Here is a 26,117-nt window from a genome sequence, read left to right as displayed (position 1 = left end):
GAACCATGGCAGTAGAAATGGGAAAAGGAGAGTAGTGGGAGGTGAAAAGCGTGTGTTCAGTCCTCTTCCTGACAACTTCCGCCTGTAATGCAATTTGTTCTGAGGCGTTGTTGACAAATAGCGGTGTGATCACCTACTCACTGGAGTTCAGGCTTTGGCAGGCCTGGGTTCAGATCCCAGCACCATCACTCGACTTGGAAAAGCAATTTAATCTTGCTGAATACTGTTTCTCACTTTGGTAAACTGGATAATAGCAGTTGTGGGAAGTAAATAAGATTATATATGTAAAGTGTTTAGCACAGTGTCTGTTATACAGCAAGATCTCAATAAATGGTAGCTGCTGCTGTTAATAATATATCTCAAATGTCAGGGGAACTAAAGTAATATTATTGAAATACCAAGACTAGAAGTAGATATATAGATATAGTATCTAAATATTTATTCTTGCTTTATGGTCTAAACAGAGTTGTGAGTACGTTCCTTTGCTTTCTTAAAAAAATTGAATATCTTTTTTTTTTTTTTTAATTTTTTTAATGTTTATTTTTGAGAGAGAGACAGAGACAGAGCATGAGCAGAGCAAGGGAGGGACAGAGAGAGAGGGAGACACAGAATCCGAAGCAGGCTCCAGGCTCCAAGCTGTCAGCACAGAGCCCGACGTGGGGCTCAAACTCACGAACCATGAGATCATGACCGGAGCCGAAGTCGGATGCTTAACCGACAGAGCCACCCAGGTGCCCCTTGAGTACCTGTTTTCTAGGCAAAAGTGTTAAAACTTTGTTGCTTAATCTTCAAAATAACCTTGTAGGATAGGCCTTCTTATCCTCGTTTTGTGGATGAAGAAATAGGTTCAAGATCTTAAAGTATGTATCTCTTGATAACATAATACCAATGCTGTAGCTTATTGTTAAGCATGTTGTATGTGGAAGATCACTCCACGGGCACATTTTTTGCATTTGACTTTCTTAATACCTAAGGGTTTTTTTGATCTATAATATTACTTGGGATTTTAAATTATTTAATGCTTACACCCTTTCTGAAATCAAAAGCCGTAGTGTATATAGGAAATATATGCCTGTGTAGGAGCATATATCTTATATGAACAGTAAGAATGTCAGAACGAGGCATTAGAATGAAGCCTTTCCTTTTGCACTTAAATTCTTGCCTTTTAATTGCTGGGAGCTGCTGGTGTGTGTGTGTGTGTGCATGTGTGTGTGTGTGTGTGTGTGTGTAGTGCTTTCTCGCTCTTTTTTGAGTTGTTTTACCTCTCACTCGTGAGTTGTAGCATAATTTAAGAGAAGAAAGCCAGTCATAGAGTTGTGCTGGCTGCATTCAAATCCAGCTTTGCTATGAATTGGCTGGGCCACCGTAGGAACATCTCAAAGATTATGGTATAAGAATGTTAGGAGGTCATAGGGCGCCTGGGTGGCTCAGTCAGTTGAGCGTCTGACTTCGGCTCAGGTCAGATCTCACAGCTTGTGAGTTCAAGCCCCGCGTCGGGCTCTGTGCTAATAGCTGACCCACTCGCATTCTGTCTCTGTCTCTCTCAAAAATAAATAAACATTAAAAAAAATGTTTTTAAGGACTGTTAGGAGGTCAGATGCCTAAAAGGTACCTGGCAAAATGTGGCCATTTTCTTCTTTTCGGTTAAATACGTAAACTGACATTGTAGGAGAATAGAGTAGAAGACTACCTCTTCTAATTATATTGCTTTTTTGGAATAAAATGTGTGTAATGTCCACGCATTTAAAAAGCATTTTTTTTAAAGCATGTTGGAACATTTGCCAACTCCTTCAGTGTGATTTAATGTTTTGAACTTTTTTTTTTTTTTTACTGTGGTAAAAAACAACAAAACTTACCATCTTAATTTCTAAATATATTAAGTTAGTGGTAAATAAGCATATTTATATTGTTGTGCAGCCAGTTTCTGGAACTTTTTCATCTTGAAAAAATGACAATTGGTACTTTTTTTTTTTTGGGGGGGTGCATAAAGGCAATTTTATTAAGGCATCCTAGGACACCTGGGTGACTCAGTGGGTGAAGCGTCAGACTGTCCATCTAGGCTCAGGTCATGATCTCATGCTTTGGGGGTTCGAGCCCCACGTCGGGCTTTGAGCTGTGCTGGCGGCATGGAGCCTGCTCGGGATTCACTCTCCCCGTCTCTCTGCCCCTTCCCTGCTCGTGTGCATGCTTGCTCTCTCTTTCTCAAAAATGAGTAAATTAAAAAAAAAAAAACGAAAAAAAAACTTTCTTGTCCTTACTTTATATATATATATATATATATTAAATGGCAAATATAGGGGCGCCTGGGTGGCTCAGTCGGTTAAGTGGCCGACTTCGGCTCAGGTCACGATCTCACGGTCCGTGAGTTCGAGCCCCATGTTGGGCTCTGTGCGGACAGCTCAGAGCCTGGAGCCTGTTTCAGATTCTGTGTCTCCTTCTCTCTGACCCTCCCCTGTTCATGCTCTGTCTCTCCCTGTCTCAAAAATAAATAAAAACGTTAAAAAAAAAAAAATAAATGGCAAATATATATCTCAGTGTGTACATACACATATGTACTGCTTTCGGTAATATTTAGAGAGGACATTTTTGAAACAAATTTAAAATAGGGTTCTTAGGATTTAGCATTAGTTGACTTTATATGGTAAATTTAAAAACACCTATAAATCAAGTGACTTCCTTATCATAAACCTCCATCTGACGTGAGGGAGGACTTCTTCAAAGGATGTAACTAGGACTCATTTTTCTTGTCAGGTGTCAAGAATGCGGTGTTCCATATTTTTTTTAAGCCTTTTAACGATTGTCAAACAACTCCGAAAACATGAAGTTACAGTGTAATGATTTGTGAAATGTAGCCATTCAGGAAAAAAAAAAATAGAACATTGCAACCACCCTCCAGCGGGACCCTACCTGATCACAATTCTTTTTCAAAAAACATTTCCTAGTATATTGTGGCGTTTTTCAGCCTTAGCTTTGATTCCCTTGAAACTAGCGTGCATTGTTGCTGAACAGCTCAGGCCTCATTTCCAGTATCTGGGGTCCCTTGGGTCTTGTTCTATTGTCCTGTTCTTCTGTTGGTTCTGGTTTATGGTGTGCAGGCTCCTGATGGACCTGACCTCCTTAGTTTTGAGTCCCAGGATGATGATGTTTTTCCCCAGAAGGCAGTTCTGACAGGCACCTGAGGGTATTCAGAGTCAGAGACATAGTTGTACAAACTTTCTGTGAAGGTAGGAAATACTTGAGGCTCTGAGGGCGGTAGGGTTTATGAGCAGCTGCCCAGCTGTGCTGTTGTAGTTGAACGTAGCCATGGACAGGAAGTAAACAAACGGGCACAGCTTTGTTTCGGTAACATTTTACTTAGGGATGTGGAAATGTGCGTTCCACAGTGTGAGATATATGTGAATTCTTACATAGAATTTCATGTCATGAATTTGAATTTCATGTGCTCTGGAATATTCTTTTTTTTTTTTTTTTCCAATCATTGAAAAAATGTAAAAATGATTCTTAGTTCCCAGTTCACGCAAAAATGGGTGATGGGCCACATCTGGCCACATCTGGCCTACAGGTCTTAATTTGCTAACCTCTGGTCTGGGACCCGTGTTTGAGGTTTCTGGGCCTGTAACATAAGCTGTGACACCAGTGTGGCCCCATAGGGTACCATCCCCAATTCAGGAGGGGCGCGGGGAATTCTCCAAGGTCCCTGTGCTTAGCACTGAGCGGTGATGGGGCCAGGAACTAGCAGACCCCAGCCTCTCCCCTGGAGCAGCCATTACAGATACCTCAAGGCCCAAGCCAGCCAACTACAGGCTCACTTTCACTTTTTCTGGGTTCCAGTTCTCTTGCAGATCTCAGTCCAGGAATTCTTCAGGATCTTGACCGTGTGATGCTTTTCAGAAATTTTTGTTTCATGGGGCGCCTGGGTGGCGCAGTCGGTTGAGCGTCCGACTTCAGCCAGGTCACGATCTCGCGGTCCGTGAGTTCAAGCCCCGCGTCGGGCTCTGGGCTGATGGCTCAGAGCCTGGAGCCTGTTTCCGATTCTGTGTCTCCCTCTCTCTCTGCCCCTCCCCCGTTCATGCTCTGTCTCTCTCTGTCCCAAAAATAAATAAACGTTGAAAAAAAAAAAAATTTAAAAAAAAAAAAAAAAAAAAAAGAAATTTTTGTTTCTTCGTCCAGCTTTTAAGCAAGAGGGTTTGTCTGGGTTACTCATTCTGCCAATACTAGGAGTCAGAAGAACTTGTTACATTTTAAATGTAGCTGTTGGTTTTGGTTTTTTTCCCCTTTTCAGATGCCTGAGTTTAGTGAGAACATGAAAAGAGTTGAGAAAGAGAAAAGAGAAAGAGCAAATGTGTTTTAAATATATTTGTCCTTGTAAATGAAGAAGATAGTATAGATAAATATAATCAGTATCCTTAATGCATGTTTTATCTAATTATTTTCTCTTCCAAATATTAAAAAAATTTTTTTTTAATGTTTATTCATTTTGGAGAGACAGAGAGAGACAGAGCATGAGCGGGGAAGGGGCATAGAGAGGGAGACACTGAATCCGAAGCAGGCTCCAGGCTCCGAGCTCTCATCACAGAACCCAACGCGGGGCTCAAACTCACAGACTGCGAGATCATGACCTGAGCCGAAGTCGGACGCTCAACTGACTGAGCCACCGAGGCGCCCCCATTGTGTTAATTTATGGTACAACTATGTCAAAGAATGGAAAAGCTCAACATTTTGTAGTGAAATTGGATGGAGTAAAGAATGATGTGAGCTACCGATTTAGTGAGCTACCGATAGGACCTGCCTTATTAGCATTGGTGACGCTCTTGTTGGGTTGTGAATATGTATGTCCGTGAGCTGCGAAATAACACAGTGAAAAACTGGCCAGCATCCTCAGAAGCCCAGGATGCTAGGAGTTCTTCCCTCAGAATTTCTCGGAAAGTTCTTAATATACCTCATTATTTAAAACACTGTTTTGTAGGCTTGGGGGAGCTAGGCTGCAAATCTAAAATACATAGCAAGACTCTAATGGGAGTTTTTTGTAAGTTCCATACCGATGTTTTTTTACAAGTAGACTTTCACCACACAAAACCGCTTTGGGTGTCTATGATAGCAGTCGTCCATCACACTGACTAATGTTCAGAGGACTGATTTTTCTCATAATCACAACAGAACACTTGATTTTAATTTGACTTATATGAAAGCTGAAGAATTTTGACTCTGTCTTGTAAGGCTACAGTATCAGCCACCTGTAGTGTTGTCAGCGTTTGAGGGACAAGGCACACACCTCATCTTTTGTGTCTACTGAGGACACCCAGGTGTAGAGCTGTGTGCTTTGGCCATGCAGAAAAGACTGGTGGGAAGACTGTTTTCCTGTGTCTCCAGTTCCTTAAATTTTCACGTGTTCCTTCTGAAATTTTTTCTTTCAGGTCGTACCTACAACAGACCATATAGATACGGAGAAACTGAAAGCCAGAGAACAGATTAAGTTTTTTGAAGAAGTTCTCCTGTTTGAGGATGAACTTCATGATCATGGAGTTTCAAGCCTGAGTGTGAAAATTGTGAGTATTATAAAATTAACTTCTTTCGGGGCGCCTGGGTGGCACAGTCGGTTAAGCGTCCGACTTCAGCCAGGTCACGATCTCGCGGTCCGTGAGTTCCAGCCCCGCGTCGGGCTCTGGGCTGATGGCTCGGAGCCTGGAGCCTGTTTCCGATAATGTGTCTCCCTCTCTCTCTGCCCCTCCCCCGTTCATGCTCTGTCTCTCTCTGTCCCAAAAATAAATAAACGTTGAAAAAAAAAAAAAAATTAAAAAAAAAAAAAATTAACTTCTTTCTTCCAGGGGCTCTTGGGTGGCTCAGTCCGTTGAGCGTCCAACTCTTGATTTCAGCTCAGGTCACGATCCCAGGGTCTTGGGATCAAGCCCCCCATTGGATGCTCCGCGCTGAGTGTTGAGCCTGCTTGAGATTCTCTCTCTCTCTCTCTCTCTCTCTCTCTCTCTCTCTCTCTCTTTTCTTCTGCCCTCCCCACCCCACGTGCAGCACTCTCTCTCTCTCTCTCTAATAAATAATAATAATAATAAATTAAGTAAAACTAAATTAACTTCTTTCTTCCATTCTTCCCATTGGTTAGAGATATAAAGCTCAGAATCACAGTGCCTTAACATGATCTCATGTAAAGTATCACGTGGGTCTAGAGTACATCTTACTATCCATTATAAAGTTCATAAAATCTTAGTATATTCCTAAGGCTTTAGTAGAACATTTTCTTTCAAGAGCTGCCTGACTGCTTTGTAGTTTTTTGTTTGTTTGTTTTGTTTTTTTTTTGTTTTTTGCTGATTAATTAGAATGAAAATTATGGATTAATTTTCACTTTTGAGTTAAAAATTATATCGAAAGGATCTGCAGGGGCACCTGGGTGGCGCAGTCGGTTAAGCGTCCGACTTCAGCCAGGTCACGATCTCGCGATCCGTGAGTTCGAGCCCCGCGTCAGGCTCTGGGCTGATGGCTCAGAGCCTGGAGCCTGTTTCCGATTCTGTGTCTCCCTCTCTCTCTGCCCCTCCCCCGTTCATGCTCTGTCTCTCTCTGTCCCAAAAATAAATAAACGTTGAAAAAAAAAAATTAAAAAAAAAAAGGATCTGCAGACGGCACCTTGGGGGATCAGAATTTGGGTGCTCCAGAAACTGCACGTCCTTCGCCAGCACAGAGGTGACAGAAACGACAAGTGTAAAACCCCCTTCTCCGTTTGTACTCTCTTCTATCAGTGGAAGGTACTTCCGTTTACAGTGTTATCGGTGGAACATGTTTAAGAAGGGTAATAAATAGCTCATTCGCATTGACTCATATGTGTTTACTATTAGGTCAGAATTGTGTTTCTAACACTTCACAGGACATCTACTGAAACTTTGTATTACGTGCCTTATCCCTTAAGGCCCAGCCAAAATGTCACCTCCTCTGTAAGATGCACCACAGCTCCCCCGGGCAGAGTTCAGTATTCCTCTTCCAGAGACCCATGAGCACTTTTTCTTAACCCCTCAAGTATAGAACTTACTAGAAGGTCTCTCAAAGACAGGACCCTAGCATCAGAAATAGCTCTTAGATGGGGCGCCTGGGTGGCTCGGTTGCGTGTCCCGACGTTTGCTCAGGTCACGATCTCACCGATCGTGGATTCGAGCCCCATGTCGGGCTCTGTGCTGACAGCCCAGAGCCGGGAGCCTGCTTCAAATTCTGTGTCTCCCTCTCTCTCTGCCCCTCCCCTGCTCGCACTCTGTCTCTCTATCTCTCAAACATAAATAAACATTAAAAAAAAATGTTAGAAATAGCTCGTGGAGCATAATGGTTGTCAGTGTTGGGACTGAAATTATTGTTTTGTCCACAACAAATCAAAACAGCGATATATTTTAAAGCCACGTTTTTCTGTACAATCATAGCATTTTGGAATTATGATGAATTGGTAGAGAATCACTTAGTCTAGCTTCTGTATTTTATAGACAAGGCCCAAAAGGTTCATTTACCTAAGGTCATGAAACTAATTAGCAACAAAGTTTTCCTTGTGCTATGTCGTTATTCTAGCATTAGATAACTGAAGAGTAGTGTCATCCTATCACGTTCTTTCTTTTACCTCGTGTTACTTTTAAAAGTGATGTGGGATAGGGTTGCATTTTAAGGATGCCTGGAAGAATTTCATTCGAATAGCGTTTCTTTCTAACAGTGAAACACATATTGCCCTAAATAAATGCCATAGTTCCCAGCAGTGCGGTGTGGATAAATGAAGTTGCTTCTCTAAGCACAGACTAGCCTGGTAAATATAAATGCGGGTGAGAAACCAGGAACGTGGTGCCTGGGAAGCTAAGGAGGCACAGCTTTGCAAGAAGAAGGACGTGAAGGGGCAGCGTCATGCTGTAAGGAGATCTTAGAATGTGATGGTGTCCACCAGACTAAAAAATTTATTGGTTATAGCAACTAAGATACCGGTATTCACCTCTGCAAGTGCAGTTTAAGTTACATGGTTAGGAAGTAAAGGAAAGATGTGGAGGTGGAGACAGAGTAGACCAGACTTCCAAAAAGCTTCCTAGATGGAGAAGATACAGGGACACGCCTAAGAGAGGACACGCGGTTGACAGGTGTGCGTGAGCACGTGCTTTTTGCTTTTTTAACATGGGGAAGACTAGCGTTGATCAGGTGCTCACAGGAAGCAGTCCCTTGTAGAGAGGGGAGAAAAAGAATGGTGTGAGGTTTTGGAGGAGGAGGAAGAGGGGAGGGAAGAGGAAGGCTTTGAGCTTTTACCGGGAGGAAAAATTTACTGTGAGACCCTGGGTTGGAAGAACTCCAGTCTTCTCCTCCTGTGTCTCTCCTTTACTCTCAACGCTCAAAATGTTTCCGACATCAGATGTGTGGTACTTTTACCAACACCCAGAATTCAGGGACACTGGCCTCACTATCGACTTGGGGATAGTGTCAGATCTCCTAGGTTAAGGGCTCAAGCCCACAAGACCGCCATCCCTCGCCCTGCGTCCTCGGCGCCAGCCACCAGGGATCATAGGTCCCTACGTTCCCCACAACTTCTGTCCATCTTGGCTACAAATTGGAGGTTCCCGTGACTTCCTCTCCTTGGATTTAATTATTTGCGACAACAGCTCGTAGACCTCAGGGGAACGTAGCCAAATGTACTATGGATAGTCAGACAAGAAATATTCTTTGTCTTATGTTCACCAGTTTATTAAAGGATATGGTAACAGAGGTATGGATGAACACCCGGATGAGAGAGATATAGGGGGAGGTGTGGGATGGTCCCAGGTGCAGGAGTTCTGCCCCCTTGGAGTTGGGGTGCATTACCCTCCTAGTATATAGATGTGTTCACCAACCTGGAAAGTCTCTGAACCCCATCCTACTAGGATTTTATGGAGGCTCCCTCACAAGGCATGATCAATTATTAACTCCCATTTCTGACCCCTCTCTTCTCTCTGGAAAATGAGGGGTGGAGCTGGAAATTCCAAGCTTCTGATCATGGCCTGGTCTTTCTGGGGACCAGCCCCCACCCAGGAGCCCCCCCCCAGAATCGCCTCATTAGAACCGAAGATGTTCCTAAGTGCCCTTCTCACTTAGAAATTTATAAGGGTTTCAGAAGCCCTCTGTCAGGAACTAGAAGCAGAGACCTATATATGTATTTTCTATTATTTCACATATAGCTTATTTATATTATCTCATTTAATCCTCCAGAAAATTCTGCTCAGTGAGAGGAAACGGAGGGTCAGAGATATTAAGTAACTTGCCTAAGATCAATCACACAGTGGATCAGTTTGTCTTTGCTCATAATCTTCTAGGATCCAGATCGTGGGAGGGAGGATTAGCTTTAGACAGGAGAGATGCTTCTGTGGTGATGGGAGGAAAGGGGGACTGCGTGTAGATAAGCTTACCTCTCGTCCAGTGATTCCCAAACCTGGAGTTTTATGAGAATTAACTAAGCAGATTAGAGATTTAGTTGTCTCCGCACTATGGGACAAAGAATATTTCTTGTCTGACCGTGGTACCCTTGCCTATCTGACTGGAAAGTTGGGTAGACGCACGTGGGAATGGAGAGAAGAGGTCAGAAAAGGCCTGAGAACGAAGTGTGATGAAATGTAGAACAAAGTGTGACGAAGTGTGACAATCATTTCCAGAGCCCTTGCTAGGTACTTTGCACATAAAGCTCACTTGATGCCCTTCACCTGGCCTTTTTGACATAGAACTTTTTCCGATTTAAAGTCTATGTGTTTCCCAGTTGCTCTCAAATAAAATCTGAACCATCTCAGATCATTTTTAGTTTTAACAGAGCTCTCCAAGGAACTTCTAAAAATAAGTGTAAATGTTTAAGGATTACCTTATATCTTTCCTTATGGCTAGGAGTTTGTGGGTATGGAATATACCGTTGACTCTCGAATAGTGAGGGAATCGGGGCAACCAGTAACCCTCTGTCCACAGTTGAAAATCGTTGTGTAACTTTTTTTTTTTTTATGTTTTTATTTTTATTTTTTTGAAGGAGAGTGAGAGAGACGGAGCATGAACGGGGGAGGAACAGAGAGAGGGAGACACAGAATCTGAAACAGGCTCCAGGCTCCGAGCTGTCAGCACAGAGCCCGACTTGGGGCTCGAACTCACAGACCATGAGATCATGACCTGAGCCAAAGTTGGCCACTTAACCGACTGAGCCACCCAGGCGCCCCTCGTTGTGTCACTTTTAATTCCCCAAAAACTTAACTTCTAATAGCCTCCTGTTGACTGGAAGTCTTACTGATAACATTAACAGTTGATTACACATTTTTTGTATGTTATATATATTATATACCGTATTCTTACAAGAAAGTAAGCTAGAGAAAAGAATGTTATTTATTAAGAACATCATAAAGGGGGCGCCTGGGTGGCTCAGTCTGTTGAACATCTGGCTTCGGCTCAGGTCATGATCTCATGGTCCGTGGGTTCGAGCCCCACTTGGTATTTTAATCTTGGCCAGAAAACTACTAAAAAGTTCTTACTTTAGAATTTGTGAAACTAGTTGCTTATGAATGCTTGATTTCTTGGTTTCTATAATAATTATAAAGCACCCTGTAAAGAAATGATACTGTAATGTGGAAACTACTTACATAAACAAAGTAACTTACTTATTTAAAAAAAATGTTTAAGTTTATTTATTTTGAGAGAGTGCAAGCAGGGGAGGGGCAGAAAGAGAAAATCCCAAGCAGGCTCCATTCTGTCAGTGCAGAGCCTGATGTGGGGCTCGAGCTCACTCACTAGGAGATCATGACCTGAGCTGAAGTCAAGAATTGGCTGCTTAACCGACTGAGCCCCAGGCGCCCCTTTAAACTTTTTTTAACGTCTATTTATTTTTGAGAAAGAGAGCACGAGCTGGGGGTGGCAGAGAGAGGGGGAGACATAGGACCTGAAGTAGGCTCCAGGCTCTGAGCTGTCAGGACAGGGCCCGACTGCTAAGGGGCTCAAACTCAACGAACCATGAGATCATGACCTGAGCTGAAGTCAGACGCTTAACTCACTGAGCCACCCAGGCGCCCCCAAAGTAACTTTGGATTCCTGTTATTGTTGGATGGAGCCTTTTAAGTTGCTTTTAACTTACTTAGTTTGTTTCAGGTTTTGAAGTAGTTTTACCATCTTAAAATTTTAATTCTAAACCTAGACCATTTTAATTCAAAAAATAATAATGGTTTCCTTGTGACACAGTTCCCCAGGGAGAAAGAGTGGAGCTCTGTGCACCGTGAGGTTTTTCGATTTAGTTCAGCGAGTTTATTATGAGTTTTTTTTGTTTGTTTGTTTTTTTAATTAATTAATTTATTTTTTTCAACGTTTATTTATTTTTGGGACAGAGAGAGACAGAGCATGAATGGGGGAGGGGCAGAGAGAGAGGGAGACACAGAATCAGAAACAGGCTCCAGGCTCCGAGCCATCAGCCCAGAGCCCGACGCGGGGCTCGAACTCCCGGACCGCGAGATCGTGACCTGGCTGAAGTCGGACGCTTAACCGACTGCGCCACCCAGGCGCCCCATGAGTTTTGATAATTTTGTGTGGTTGGCATTACCTATATCTAATTATGAGGTATTCTAGGAATTAATTTTTGTTTTGTGTTTCTAAGGTAGCTTCTTTCAGCTATGTTTTTAGACTAGGATTTTGTGTTATAATCTACTGTCCTTGGTATGATTTATAGTTTATAGGACTACTCTAAGATCTAAAGAAAAGCTATTTTCATGCTAATATGCAAGGTTTTAACTTTCAGAGAAAATACATTTCCTGTCTCCCAAATACTGGCAGTGATGTTATGTAACCAGCTAATGGTTAGTTCCATTCTTTTTTTTTTTTTTTTTTTAATTCATTTAATTCATTTAACATACAGTGTAGGGTTATATAGCTTCAGGATTAGAACCCAGTGATTCATCTTTTATATAAGACACCCAGTGCTCATCCCAACAAGTGCCCTCCTTCATGCCCATCACCCATTTGACCCATCCTCCCACCCAACACCTTCCAGCAACCCTCAGTCTGTTCTCCGTATTTAAGAGTCTCTTATAGTTCGCCTCCCTCTCTGTTTTTATCTTATTTTTCCTTCCCTTCCCCTGTGTTCATCTGGTGAGTTTCTCAAATTCCATATGAGGGAAATCATATGATATTTGTCTTCCTCTGGCTGACTTATGTCACTTAGCATAATACCCTCTGGTTCCATCCGCATTGTTGCAAATGGCAAGATTTCATTCTCTTTTATCACCAAGTAGTATTCCATTGTATGCCGCATCTTCTTTATCCATTCATCAGTATATGGACATTTGGGCTCTTTCCATACTTTGGCTATTGTTGATAGTGCTGCTATAAACATTGGGGTGCATGTGCCCCTTTGAATCAGCATTTTTGTATCCTTTGGATAAATTCCTAGTAGTGTAATTGCTGGGTTGTAGAGTAGTTCTATTTTTAATTTTTTGAGGAACCTCCATACTGTTTTCCAGAGTGGCTGCACAAAGTTTGCATTCCCACCAACAGTGCAAAAGGGTTCCCTTTTTTCTGCATCCTCGCCAACATCTGTTGTTTCCTGAGCTGTTAATTTTAGCCGTTCTGACAGGTATGAGGGGGTATCTCATTGTGGTTTTGATTTGTATTTCCCTGATGATGAGTGACGTTGAGCATCTTTTCATGTGTCTGTTGGCCATCTGGATGTCTTCTTTGGAAAAGTGTCTATTCGTGTCTCCTGCCCGTTTCTTCACTGGATTATTTGTTTTTTTGGGTGTTGAGTTTGGTAAGTTGTTTATAGATTTTAGATACTAACCCTTTATCTGATATGCCATTTGCAACTATCTTCTCCCATTCCCTTGGTTGCCTTTTAGTTTTGTTGTTTCCTTTGCCGTGCGGAAGCTTTTTATCTTGATGAGGTCCCAATAGTTCATTTTTACTTCCCTTGCCTCTGGAGACACGTCGAGTAAGCAGTTGTGGTGGCCGAGTTCAAAGCGGTTGCTGCCTGTTTTCTCCTGTAGGATTTTGATGGCTTCCTATCTCAGATTGAGGTCTTTCATCCATTTTGAATTTCTTTTTGTGTCTGGTGTAAGAAAGTGGTCCAGTTTCCTTCTTCGGCCTGTTGCTGTCCAGGTGTTCTCCCAGCACCATTTGCTAAAGAGGCTGTCTTTTTTCCATTGGGCGGTTAGTTCCACTCTGAGTAGTCAGGAGTGAATGTGGTCTACCTTCTGCTTCCATGTTTTACCTAAGAATCCAAGTATATCAGGTAGGCACGTATCTCATCTCTGTGGTACAAAAAATTCCACAAAGCCTGTGCTGAGGTGGCTTTTTGGAAGTAGACTTATAGAATGGTCGTGTTTTACGGAGACAGGGTCTAAGAAACGGTTTCTTCACACCCCCTAGTTTTATAGATGAAGAAGGAGACTTTAGGTGGTTTAGGATCTTGATCTGAGTTACTGGTTCTCAACTACTTCCCCTCGTTGCTCCTTTTTTTTTTTTTTTTTTCCTAACCAAATACTTTTAACACCCCCTCCCTTTTACTACCCTGAAATGAATTTCATAGATACTATAACCCACCTTCTTTCCAGTAAACCAACATCGTGTCCTAATTAGAAAAGAGAAAAGGAAATTGATTTAGAATAAACGATGTATTTCAGTACGTACGTATGAAATATGCATAATATGACTACACTAAGGTCATAATGAAGCAGTCATATACTTACATTTGCATATTGAATCACTGTGAATGTGACAGCTACAAGTGAAGGCTGATAGGGGTGCCAGGTAGCAGTCAGTGACTCAGGTAACACAATCAAGACTGCCATTGGTGATGTAATTTTTCAAAAATGGTGAACAACCCTTTAGTAAAGTTCCAAATGAAATAAAGTATAATCCTTCCTTGATTTGCAAAGTAATTGCGTGCCTGGAAATTCAGTGTGTTTTGTATTTGTATGTAAAATGGAGTTAGGTTCTAAGGTTAGGTCAGTATAAATTGTTGGCTTATTTATGTATGTATGTATTTGTTTGTTTTTATTGCTATTGTTATCTTTTTCCCCACATGAATGCCAGAGAAGATCTTTGGAAGTTTTGTGGATGCAGGATTGGACTTTGTTGTATAGGATGGTCCTGTGCGTTACAGAACACCTAACGTCTCTGGTCTTTAACTGCCTAATATCATTGTGACAACAAAAAACACCCTCAGAAATTTCCAAACATCCCCTGTGAGAGAACTGCCGCCTTAAAACACACAGTTAAATTGCGAAATTAGGACGAGCACTTGGGTCTTCTGACTCCTGCTCTGCTCTCCGCCATGCTGAAACGTTACTTCAGCTCGCTTCCTGTGTTGTGCCCAGTGTAACTGTCGATAACCCACTTGGAAATGTGGGGAAATGTGGCCAGTGAGTCTTTCCAGTAATTACAAAGAGCGCTCTGTCAAGTAACGCTGCTTCCCAGTCAGTTGGCTGTGACATAGCAACTTGTCTAGGTCAGGTTCTTCCTCCAGCCCTTCTTTATTCTGGGTTTTGCTTTGAAGTCTGTTTCTGATAATCCCGCCGGAAGGCAGGGTGACTGTGGGCCTTTTCTCCGGCAAAGAGAGCTCCAGCCTCTCTTTCCTTCAGGGAATCGCTGACGAGCACCCACCGTGTGCTCGCTACTTGTCTAGACAGCAGGGACAAAGTGATGACCAGAGCACATGTTCGCAGTTATGGAGCCTGCGGTCTAAGTGGGGGCAGATAGGCTTTAAGCAAGTAAACACGTGAACGGCTGTAGTTACAAATCTTTTCGTTTATAAGGGAATCGAGAGAGAATAACAGAAGCCTGTGGTCATAGAATGGTAGGAGAAGCTTCTGTGTACAAGTGATATTTACACCGAGATCTGAGACCAGTAGGCATTAGGTCAGGGAACAGGGTTCGTAAAGGTCCTAGGGCAGGAGAGCTTGGCCTGTGGCTGGTGACTCTTTAGGTAGTAAAGCCACTGTTGTTAGTGGGTTATCGTGTTAATTTCTTCGCTCTTCATTAATGTTGCCCTGTGCTTCTACAACTCACTCAGTTCCCTGCGTGTATCTTCTATTCTGTGCCTTAGTACTTGTTATACATGGTGTTTCTTCTTTTTGGCAAAAAAAAAGGAGCTCGCCCCCAGCTCTTCTTTCTATGGTCAGCTTTCCGTTGTCTTCTCTAACTTTCTTCAGCCAACTTCGGGACCTTCTCTGAGTGCTTATTGAACCTTGTGCATACCTCTGTTACTATATCTGCCACATCATTTTTTTTTCTCTGTTTCCCTCTTTGATAAACTTCTTGACCACTGGGATTGTATCTTTTTATATAAATCCAAGATCTACTTATAGTTAGAACTGGACACTTAGTAGACAACGAGTGTTTATTTAGTAAATGGTCAAGCTTTTTTTTTTTTTTTTTTTTAAGAAATGGTCTATATTTTATTTTATTTTATTTTATTTTATTTTAAGTAATCTCTACCCCCAATGTGGGGCTTGAACTCATGACCCCAAGATCAAGAATCATATACTTTACCAACTAAGACAGCCAAGTGCCCACAAGCATATTCCTTTTAAAGATCTAAAGGCCCCACAATATCCAACCCCTCTCTCCCTGCCACCAGGACCCACCTTCTTACTCTGTCACTGTCTCTGTCTTTTTTCCCTGGTTTACGCTTGGAAAACAGAAATGTGTAGATGTGACATAGATGAAAGATGCCAAGAACATGTTATAATGATCTGATAAGCCAGTCTTCGGCAGTATGAAATAATACTTAATCGATTGCACTGAATTAGAGCATTTCGTTTAAGTTCTCGCCTTTATTTAATGTAAAGTGAGTAGAGATGAGTAACAACAAAGAAATAGGTTATTCTTTCCTTTTGGTATTACTGGTGTTGACATTAATGGTAAGTACTGTCAGTTTTTAAAATTTTTTTTTCAATGTTTACTTATTTTTGAGAGAGAGCGACAGAGTGCGAGTAGGGAAGAGGCAGAGAGAGAGGGAGACACAGAATTCAGGCTCCAGGCTCTGAGCTGTCAGCACAGGGCCTGACGCAGGGCTCGAACCCACGAACCGTGGGATCATGGCCTGGGCCGAAGTCGGACGCCTAACCGACTGAGCCACCCAGGCGCCCCAAGTACTGTCAGTTTTTAAAGTGAACATTGTAATTTTCATATTACTTAGGTAAGTGTTAAGTCTTTTTAACCTCAATTATCTTTTGACCTAAAAAATATTTTTCTATTGTAGGAAACTGAAGCCAGGATATTTAGAATAGAATAGAATAGAATAGAATAGAATAGAATAGAATAGGACTAAGTTGGTGCTATGACAAAGAACCTTTAGTTCAGAGATTTCTGTATACTGCTAATTCAGCTTTTCTCTGATGCCTTTTAAAAAAATTTATTTTCTCAGCAAAGTAATAGCATTTAGTTTTCATTAAAATATTAACGTACTATTTTTTTTTTCAGAGAGTAATGCCTTCTAGTTTTTTCCTGCTGTTGCGATTTTTCTTGAGAATCGATGGAGTGCTTATCAGAATGAATGACACAAGACTTTACCATGAGGTATCTCTTCTTATTTAATGAGTGTACTAGTTGATGTTGGGCTCGTTCGTGTTCTTTCACTGTCTATCTGAGAATTTGAAATGAAATAATGCTTTATAATTTATGGCAGTCCTTCTAACCTTGAAGATTGGGTGTTCTACATTCACTATTGACCGCATCACATCTTCCTTTCTGAAAGGTCTGGTAGCTGAAAATGTTTTCTGAAAGACGCTCCCCAGTGTTCCTCCCCAGTAGAGAATGTCTGATGCCTTTTTAAAAACTTCATGTGTACTTAAGCTGTGTTTAAGAAACCTGTCCCTGGGGTGCCTGGGTGACTCAGTTAAGCATCCAGGTCTTGATCTGGGCTCAGGTCATTATCTCAAGGTTCGTGAGATCGAGCCCTGCATTGGGCTCTGTGCTGACAGTGCAGACTCTGCTTGGGATTCTCTTTCTTTCTCTCTGCCCCTCCCCTGCTCGCCCTCTCTCTCAAAATAAACTTAAAAAAAAAAAAAAAAACCTGTCCCTTAACTCTTACCTTTGTGTATCATATGTATGGTTTATATAATGTCTTGATATTAAAAATAGCGGGGCGCCTGGGTGGCGCAGTCGGTTAAGCGTCCGACTTCAGCCAGGTCACGATCTCGCGGTCCGTGGGTTCGAGCCCCGCGTCGGGCTCTGGGCTGATGGCTCAGAGCCTGGAGCCTGTTTCCGATTCTGTGTCTCCCTCTCTCTCTGCCCCTCCCCCGTTCATGCTCTGTCTCTCTCTGTCTCAAAAATAAATAAAAACGTTAAAAAAAAAAAAATTAAAAAAAAAAAATTAAAAAAAAAAAAAAATACCAATCACGAGGGGGCACCTGGGTGGTTCATTTAGTCAAGCGTCTGACTTTTGATTTCAGCTCAGGTCATGATCTCGTGGTTCGTGGGATCGAGCCCCTCGTCGAGCTCTGTGCTGACAGCACAGAACATGTTTGGAATTCTCTCTCTCCCTCTCTCTCTGCCCCTTCCCCGATCATGGTCTCTTTCTCAAATAAACTTAAAACAAAACAAAACAACAATCACATGACCTACTGAAATTTGTATTACATAATCATTTTGATAGTTGTTCTACAGTTTGAAAGCTCTGTACTCACCTCTGAAGGAACTGTTAACATACAAGGTTTTCAGAAAAGTTAAAAAAAGGAGGAGGCTTAAATTGAAGGCATGAAAAGTCTTCTAATAGCTTATAGCAGCCTGTCCTTGTGGAATGGATTTGTACCCTCAGATCTGTGATCATGTAGAATGGTGACTTAGCGAAGGGAACACGAGTACCAGTTGGGCAGTCCTAGGAACAGTGAACTCTCACAACCACCCTGTGAAATAAGTCCCGTTATCATCGCTGTTTATAGCTGTGGCAACTACAGCAAAGACAGAGTAAGTAACTTACCCAAGTTACACAGTGATTGGGTGGCAGAAGTGAGATTTGTACCCAGTAGGGTGAGGTTGGATTGGTGTTTTCCCAAATCCTGCACTTATAGATGGGTGGGGCTTTTTTCCTTGAAATAACATGGTAACTGTAATCTTTTTCTTTTTTTCTTTTTTTTTTTGCGATCTTTTTCTTTTAATAAGTGGTAGCGAAGTACTAAAGATAGACTGCATTTTTCTCCTTCAGAAAAGATGAAATCTAAGTTTTAAAAATGCTTATGCTTTAAGTCAACAGTATTTCTTAGGAATTTATCCTAAAATCATTCTTATACAGTAATCTGCAAATATTAATCAGGCAGTTGTACATTTATATATATATATTATATATATACAGCATATATATGTATATACATATATATACATTATGTATATATACATTATATATATTATGCATATATAATGTATATATAGGTATGTGTATCTATCTATATATGTATATACATATATACATTATGTATATATACATTATATGTATTATATATATTATATGTATATATTATACATTATACATATAATATGTATATATTATGCATATATATACACACACGTATGTGTATCTATATATAAATGTATATACACATACATATATATATATGAATGTTCATGGCAATGCTGTTGTTTATAATAGCAAAAAGGAGAGAAGGAGCTTAATGCCCACTGAATGGGGACTGATTTAAATTGTTTAATTTATATCCATATAGTAGAAAAGTACACATCCATTAAAATGAATGGCAGAGTTGTATTTAACTGGTATGTAAAGATCTGCATCTCAGTGTTGAATTTTAAACATTCGCTCATTTATTTTTGAGAGTGCACATGCATGCACGAATGACAGAGGGAAAGAGAGAATCCCGAGCAGGTTCTGTTGTGGGGCTGGTCTCACAACCCTGGGATCGTGACCTGAGTCAAAATTCAAGAGTTCGATGCTTAACCAGCTGAGCCAGCTAGGCGCCCCTCAGTGTTGAATTTTAAAAAGCAAGTATGGGGGCACCTGGGTGGCTCGGTTGGTTGAGGGTCCCACCTCGGCTCAGCTTGTGATCTCGTGGTTTGTGAGTTCAAGCCCTGCATCAGTCTGGCTGCTGTCAGCACGGAGCCTGCTTCCGATCCTCTGTCCCCCTCTCTCTCTGCCCCTCCCTCACTTGTGCTCTTTCTCAAAAATAAATAAACATTAAAAATTTTTAAAAGAAAAAAGCAAGTATGAATCTATGTAAGATTTTGTGTAGAGATTTCTAAGTTAAAGATAGTATTATCTATAGAAGCTGTACTTATATATTATACTTTTATATCATCTAATTTTTCTTTCCTTAAGCATTAATGTGTTTTTATTGATAGAAAAGAATAAAAGTTGGGATGCCTGGGTGGCTCAGTTGAGCCTCTTGATTTCAGCTTCAGGTCATGATCCCAGGGTCGTGGGATTGAGCCCCATGTCAGGCTCTGCACTGAGTGTGGAACCTGCTTGAAATTCTCTCTTTCTCCCTCCGCCCCAGGCCCCGGCTTGCACTCTCTCTCTAAAATTACAAAAAGGATAAAACTTTAAGGGAGTTTAATCTTATGTGATTTTTCTTTTATTGAATAATGTTTCACCAAAAAACAAATTGTAATACATTGCTTTTTAAAACTTAATTTTATTAAAAAAATTTTTTTAATGTTTATTTTTGAGAGAGAGAGTGCAAGCAGGGGAGGGGCAGGGGGTGGGGGGAGACATAGAATCTGAAGCAGGCTGCAGGCTCTGAGCTGTCAGCACAGAGCTCAACGCGGGGCTCGAACTCACAAATTGTGAGATCATGACCTGAGTCAAAGTCAGATGCTTAACTGAGCCACCAGGCGCCCCTCTAACACCTAATTTTAAACAGTTGTAAATGGAGGGTGCCTGGCTGGCTCAGTCAGTAGAGCATAGGACTCTTAATCTCAGGGTCGTGAGTTCAAGCCCCATATTGGGCATGGAGACTACTTAAATATATAAGTAAAAAGTCATAAATTGGAAAAATGAAGTACCAAAAACTTGCTTTATTAAATAAGCAATTTGACAAGAATTTTGTGGAAATAGGAGAGAATAAAATTTGGTAAAGCTTTCTTTTGTTTTGTTTTTTTAAACATGAGAGTAGCCTGGTTATATAAGTAGATACTATAGCTTAAGGAAAAGGTATAGTTCCAAACATGCGGTAATATTAAAACCTCTTGCATATCTCATTTGTAAATATACATACTTTCATAGTAAAACTTTGGCTGTGTTTCTCTTAGTTGGTAATTATCAATCTGTTTACATATGCTATCACTGTGATTTATAGAGATTGGAATCAATAATTCCGAATTCTTGGTGAGATTAGTTATCTCATTACAGAATAAGATATTCTTATCAGACTTTATGCTGCTTTTGCAACCTGTTCTGTTTGTCATAGGTGGTTCTGTTTAATAGAAACTATTTTGTAACAATAGAAATATTTATTGCAGCCTTTTTTTTTTATCTTTCCACATAGGCGGACAAGACCTACATGTTACGAGAATATACATCACGAGAGAGCAAAATTGCTAATTTAATGGTACGGTGTTTAAATACCGGTTTCTAGAAGTTGACTTTTAATGTTTCATTTTGTATATTTCCAGCCACATCTGCCTCCCTAGATCTAGCGATTCACCCAATAAGCCCACCTATAAGATAAAGCCCCCTGGAGCGTAACTTCTCTGAATTCACCCCAGATACCAGGACAGGGTTGTTATGGGTAACAGCACCATCATCCAATCTAATTTCCACTTTTTATGGTGGAAAAACAGACCCAGAGTTGGTTGGCGGTGGGTCTGGTACTGGCACCAATTGGATGTTCATTCCACTTAGCGCCTCGTCCCCCCCCCCCCCCCCCGTAACTTCTTTCTACCCAGTCTGCTTTTCTGATTTTTTTCTTAAAGTGTGGTAATTCTGTACCGTAACTTGTTTTCACCTAACGTCCTTTATTTTCTTGCCCCTCTGGGACTTGTAAAGGGCTTCTCCAAGTCTGTAGGATTCTGTAATGGGTTGTTTCCCAGGTGCCACCTTTCTGCAAACTTGTTATTCTTTTTCACCCCTAGCGCTGTTTCCTTCTGGGGGGAGTACGTTCGTGGGTTAGAAAAGTTACTTAAGAGTCTGGCGTAGACACCGTTCTGGGCTCTACCCGAAGGCTAGTGCTTTCAAGGTACAAAAGCAGCAGGGAAAGGGGATTGGATTAAGATGTATTAAATTTTAATACATCTGTGGGAGCGTTATAAATAATATATCCCTGTGAGCTTTGAGGAAGTCATTCGGTAACAGGGCTGAATGGTCCAGTAACGAGATACCCGTTCTCATTAGAAACACCTATACATCCTCATAGACGTCGATTGCCACTCATTTTAGAATTGTCATGCTTTATGCATGCTTGAACCAAAGCATTTCCAACAAGTATCCGTGCAGTGACTGAATATATACTAATACGACTTATGTATCTCCCAGCACGTTTCACCTTCCCTCTTCACGGAACCCAACGAAATATCACAGTATTTACCAATAAAGGAGGCAGTTTGTGAGAAGCTACTGTTCCCGGAAAGAATTGATCCTAAGCCTGCAGACTCACCAGAAAGTACACCTGTGGACTAGAATGTGCCACACAACGTCTACTCACCATGGAATCTGACTGGAGACCTTAGCTCCTTGGAGGGGGTATTTTTATTATGAGAATTAACCGCCTTGTCTATGTGCAGATTTTCTGTAGCCTTAAAGGAAAAAAAAAAAAAAGTAAATACAGGATTGTTGCAGGCAGGTTCCACTCAACTGCTACTTGTATTGTCTATCTGCAGAGTCCTATTCCAGATTTATATTTTCTGGAGCCAAATTTGGATTTCTAAATTGTTACAAAGTAGGATCTCACGAGTCTCGATGTGTATATGTCTCGTGAGCAGTGGGCATAATCCACATCCGTCACGGAACACTGTCTTCTCCCAGGAGGAGGTTCGTGGAAATCACAGAACCGCAGCACCTTGTGACTTTCACGGGATTCCTGACCGCGCATGTTGATGTACTAGCTCTTTACTTTGGGCTTTTTGATGTTTATTCGTACTTCTGGAGAGTCGTGAGTTGCCTTTTAGGAAAATCAGTGTCAGACTTTCATGATCTTTACCCACAGATTAAAAAAAAATATCTCCCCTCTATGTTTAAATTGACTTTTGACGTCTTAGAGAAGATTTCAGACCCAGAACTGAGTAACCTAGGGTTTCGGCGAACTAGGGTGTTCTGTCCGTGGAAACACGTGAGCGAGGTGTGCCTCTCCCAGGCAGGCTCCCAGAGCTGTCCCTCCTCCATCCGTAGGTGCTTTTTCTTATGTGTGGTTCTACTTGTACTTGACGTTTTTTACTTCCTTTTCCATGCAACCGTGGAATGAATAAATCCATTGAATATTGAATTTGTATTACCGTCTAGCTAATTTTGTTAGCTAAATTTTGTCAGAAGTGATTTTGGTATTTGTTTGCTTTCTGCATCACCTGCAGGGTATAGGAAATCGGGATTTTGTTGGCTTCAAGAAAATACATGGCATGTTCACTGTATATTAAATATACCTGTATTTAATGTTTTCTCTTAGGACAGAAAAGTGTATATATTGTACTCAGCTTTCTGTTGTATTTTATTTGCCATGCAGATTTGAACAGAATAAACTCTTTATTCATACAAGATACAAGAAATGAAAACTCCATATTCATTCGTTGAAGTTTCGGGGCAACGTCATTATATACGTGCTGACCTTGAATCAGATGTCTTTGTCTCTGAGTCAGGGTTAGGTTACTTATTTTGAGACTCCATTGTTGAAAATTGTGAGGAATGAAAAGAATTGACTTTTTTTTTTTTTTTTTTTTTTTTTTTTTTAAACAGAGGGTGGAAAGCTGATAGGATGAGGGCACTTCTGGAAGCTCCTTTAGTTCATCCCTGTGGACAGTACCCAGAAAAACCTGTATTTGCCCATTGCTAAATAAGACGTATGCCATTTTATATTTATTTGTTCCAAGTGTCTTTTTGTAAGAAAAGAATAAACAATAAGGAATTACTGATCTATGTTTTTTGCTAGTTCATTTATTTCAGTTGTTCCCGAAGCTTCATGAAAGAAGGGTTTGGTATCCTTGTCTCATTTGCGCTTTGTTTTGAACTTGGTCAGCATCACAGCCAGATTCTCTGGGCAGATGATAAATGAAAATCTAGCAGATAGTTCAGAATATAATCTCCCAGTTTAGCTTTTGGGCCCTCATTCTTCCTCTTCCTCGGCCCTCCCCCGCCCCCCGGTACTTCTGTGGATGTTTTAATCAGCCAGTGTTTGCTGTATGGTGGGCTAATGATTTTTGAAAAAAGAAATATCTGTCATAAGTATCATTTTGTTTAGTTTTAAGGGCTTTGTGTGCAATGTGGCACTCGGTGCGAGGGATTACGATCATGAAGAGACAGAGTGTATGTTTTCACGGTCTTAAAGTTAAGTGGGGGAAACAAAACAAAAATAATTACAAATTTACAAATTTTAATAAGTATAATGATGGAAATAATAACTGATTTCAGACAATAACAAAATCACCGTTAGTTGAGGTAGTCCGTTCTGCTTCTGAACAGGGTGTAGAAGTCTCGAGACTGTAACCTCATAAGGAAAAACTTCTGGATAATCTACAAAATTCCAGCTTTCCTTGAGCGTGTCAGAGAGCTGAAGTTGGGAAACGGAGCACACAATCCCGGGGAGTGATCAGCGCTCCAACAGGAGATGGGATATGCACCCATTTCCTTCTAGAAAGAGTGCTCAAGAAAGAAGTGGCCACTGTATGAGCAGCTAAAGATAATCTAGAATGTTAAATTCTTAAAGGAGTTTAAGAATTTGGCATAGCTGAGAGTTTCAAATCGGGGGACTTGATCTTTCCAGTGGTCTATACCAAGTGTTCACAAGAAACACCGAGGCAGGCTGGAGACCAGAAAGCCCCCCGGTCGTCGCTGGTTCAAGCATTCGGGACGTAGTTGGCTACTGCGGAGGGATAGGTAGGTATGAAACCCTGCCCACTTCCCCAGACCCGTTTCCAGAAGATGCAAAAGCTTTAGGCTGCTGAGGGAGGCGCAGTAAATCCTATCACCCCTGGGGCTCAGGCAAAAATCCATCATCTCTAGGGGAGGAATAAAGACAAAACCCATTTGCCTGTGCAGGAATAGGAAATGTTCTGCCTTTGGACACAGGCAAAGAACCATTACTGCCGAGAAGGAATACAAGCCAATATCCTCCAAGGTCAGAGGAGGGACAGAAAAACCTGGGCCCAGGATCCTACATGGATAACATGACCCGCTACCGTGGGGAGGTGGGCATGAAATTCACATAACCGTATAATGCACACCGTCTTCAAATGTTTAGGGAACATTCACCGAGGTAGAGAATATTCTGGGCCATAAAAAACTTATACGTAGAATTAAAACTAGTAAAAACCAATAACAGAAAGGTATCTGGGAAATCCCAAATAACTTAGGATAAGAGAAATTAAGGAAGTCCTGAGTAAATGGGGACAAATACCACATTTATAAAATGAAAGAATCAAGGTGTTAATATGCCAGTTCTCCCAGGACTAATCTATAGTTAATGTAATCCTGTGAAAAGTCCTAGCAGGCGGGGACTCGGGTGGCTCAGTCGGGTAAGCCTCTGACTCTTTGATTCTTGGTTTCAGCTCAGGTCAAGATCTCATGGTTTGTGAGCTCGCGTCCCGCGTCCGGCTCCGAGCCCCACACCAGGCTCCGAACTGACACCCCGCCTTAGGCTCTGTGCTGACATTTTTCTCGAAGTTTTTCTCTCCCTCTCTGCCCCTCCCTCGCTTGTGCGCGCACGTGTGTGTGTGTGTGTGTGTGTGTGTGTGTAGCGTGTGTCCACGCCTGGGTGGTTCAGTCAGTTAAGCGTCCGACTTTGGCTCAGGTCCTATATGGTTTGTGGATTAGAGCCCCACACCAGCCTCTGTGCTCGGAGCCCAGAGCCTGCTTCAGATTCTGTGTCTCCCTCTCTCTCTGCCCTCCCCAGCTCACACTGTCTCTGTGTCTCAAAAACAAACAAGTGTTAAAAAAAATTACAATAAAAAACTTCCACTGTTTGAAAGACACTCTTAACGCGTATCAACAGACAAGCCACAGACTGGGAGAAAAGATTTCCAAGACACAAATAGGACATAGGACTTGTATCTAGAATGCATAAAGAACTCTTGTAACACAATAACCCAACTGAAAATGGGTAAACGCTGCGGATGGTAAAAACGCGTATGAAAAGATGCTCAAAATCATCACCTATTAGGCAAATGCAAATTAAAACCAGTAAGATACCACTGATGAGGGAGCTGACATCCGGCAAAGACCCCGCCCCCAGGTGGGAGACCCCGCCCCCAGGTGGGAGACCCCGCCCCCAGGTGGGAGACCCCGCCCCCAGGTGGGAGACCCCGCCCCCAGGTGGGAGACGTGTAACATTCCTCAGGCACATCTGGCTGCCCAGGAACAAAGGAAAGGACAGAAAACAAATGGTTAAACTGCTAGAGTCGCCCTCAGTTTACAAACATCTTCTCAAGAGCCTAAACTCCAGGAACTCCCTACTGAATGATAAGGCTTTGCTAGAGGGGAAAACCACCTTAGCTTGAAAATAGCTAGGCCTCCACTATCCTGGGAATCTTCCTTAGCATATGGAAATCCCTTTAAGAAACTTCCTCTTGTCTTTAGTTCCCCCAACTCCACGGTATAAAACCAGCCCGTCTTCGCAACCCCAGGGCAGCTCTTCCTGCCCGTGGATCCTGTCCCCGTGCATTAATAAAATCACCTTTGCTGCACCAAAGACGTCTTCAGGAATTCTTTCTTGGTCGTCAGCTCCGAACCCCGCCATCACCCCCAAACCTCACCGCCGCCACGCCTGTTGCAACAGCTGCAATTTAAAAACGGGCGAAACCACCGTCAGTGAGGATGTGAAACAACCAGAATCTCATAGGCTGTTCGGGAGAACGTGAAATCCGTTCACCCGCTTTGAAAAACAGTTTGGCGGTTTCTCGCGAATGTCAGCTTTCACTTACCTTTCAGCTCCTAGATAAAACGGGTCCACACACTGGCCTCTATACAAATGTTGATAACAACTTTGTTCGTAATTACTGGAAACTGGAGACCATGCAAATGTCCA

The 26,117-nt window shown here is 41.8% G+C and overlaps 1 protein-coding gene across 2 annotated transcripts in view; it reads left to right on the top strand.

The window, feature by feature from the left end:
* Positions 1-23,010, top strand: part of TIPRL (TOR signaling pathway regulator) — a 32,974-nt gene extending 9,964 nt beyond the window's left edge. The window contains exons 4-7 of one of the 2 annotated variants that reach the window (XM_045453021.1): positions 5,415-5,546; positions 16,426-16,521; positions 20,439-20,501; positions 21,425-23,010. In XM_045453021.1, coding sequence (XP_045308977.1) covers positions 5,415-5,546; positions 16,426-16,521; positions 20,439-20,501; positions 21,425-21,568 — 435 coding nt within the window. In that variant the 3' untranslated portion in view covers positions 21,569-23,010. Of the gene's footprint in view, positions 1-5,414; positions 5,547-16,425; positions 16,522-20,412; positions 20,502-21,424 lie in introns of both variants that reach the window. The other variant, XM_045453022.1, reaches the window with a different exon arrangement.
* The last annotated feature ends 3,107 nt before the right edge of the window (positions 23,011-26,117 follow it).

Source organism: Leopardus geoffroyi, chromosome C3 (assembly GCF_018350155.1).
Source record: "Leopardus geoffroyi isolate Oge1 chromosome C3, O.geoffroyi_Oge1_pat1.0, whole genome shotgun sequence".
NCBI lineage: Eukaryota > Metazoa > Chordata > Mammalia > Carnivora > Felidae > Leopardus > Leopardus geoffroyi.
Note: the sequence above shows the minus strand (reverse complement) of the source record. Positions and strands in the feature narration are given on the sequence as shown.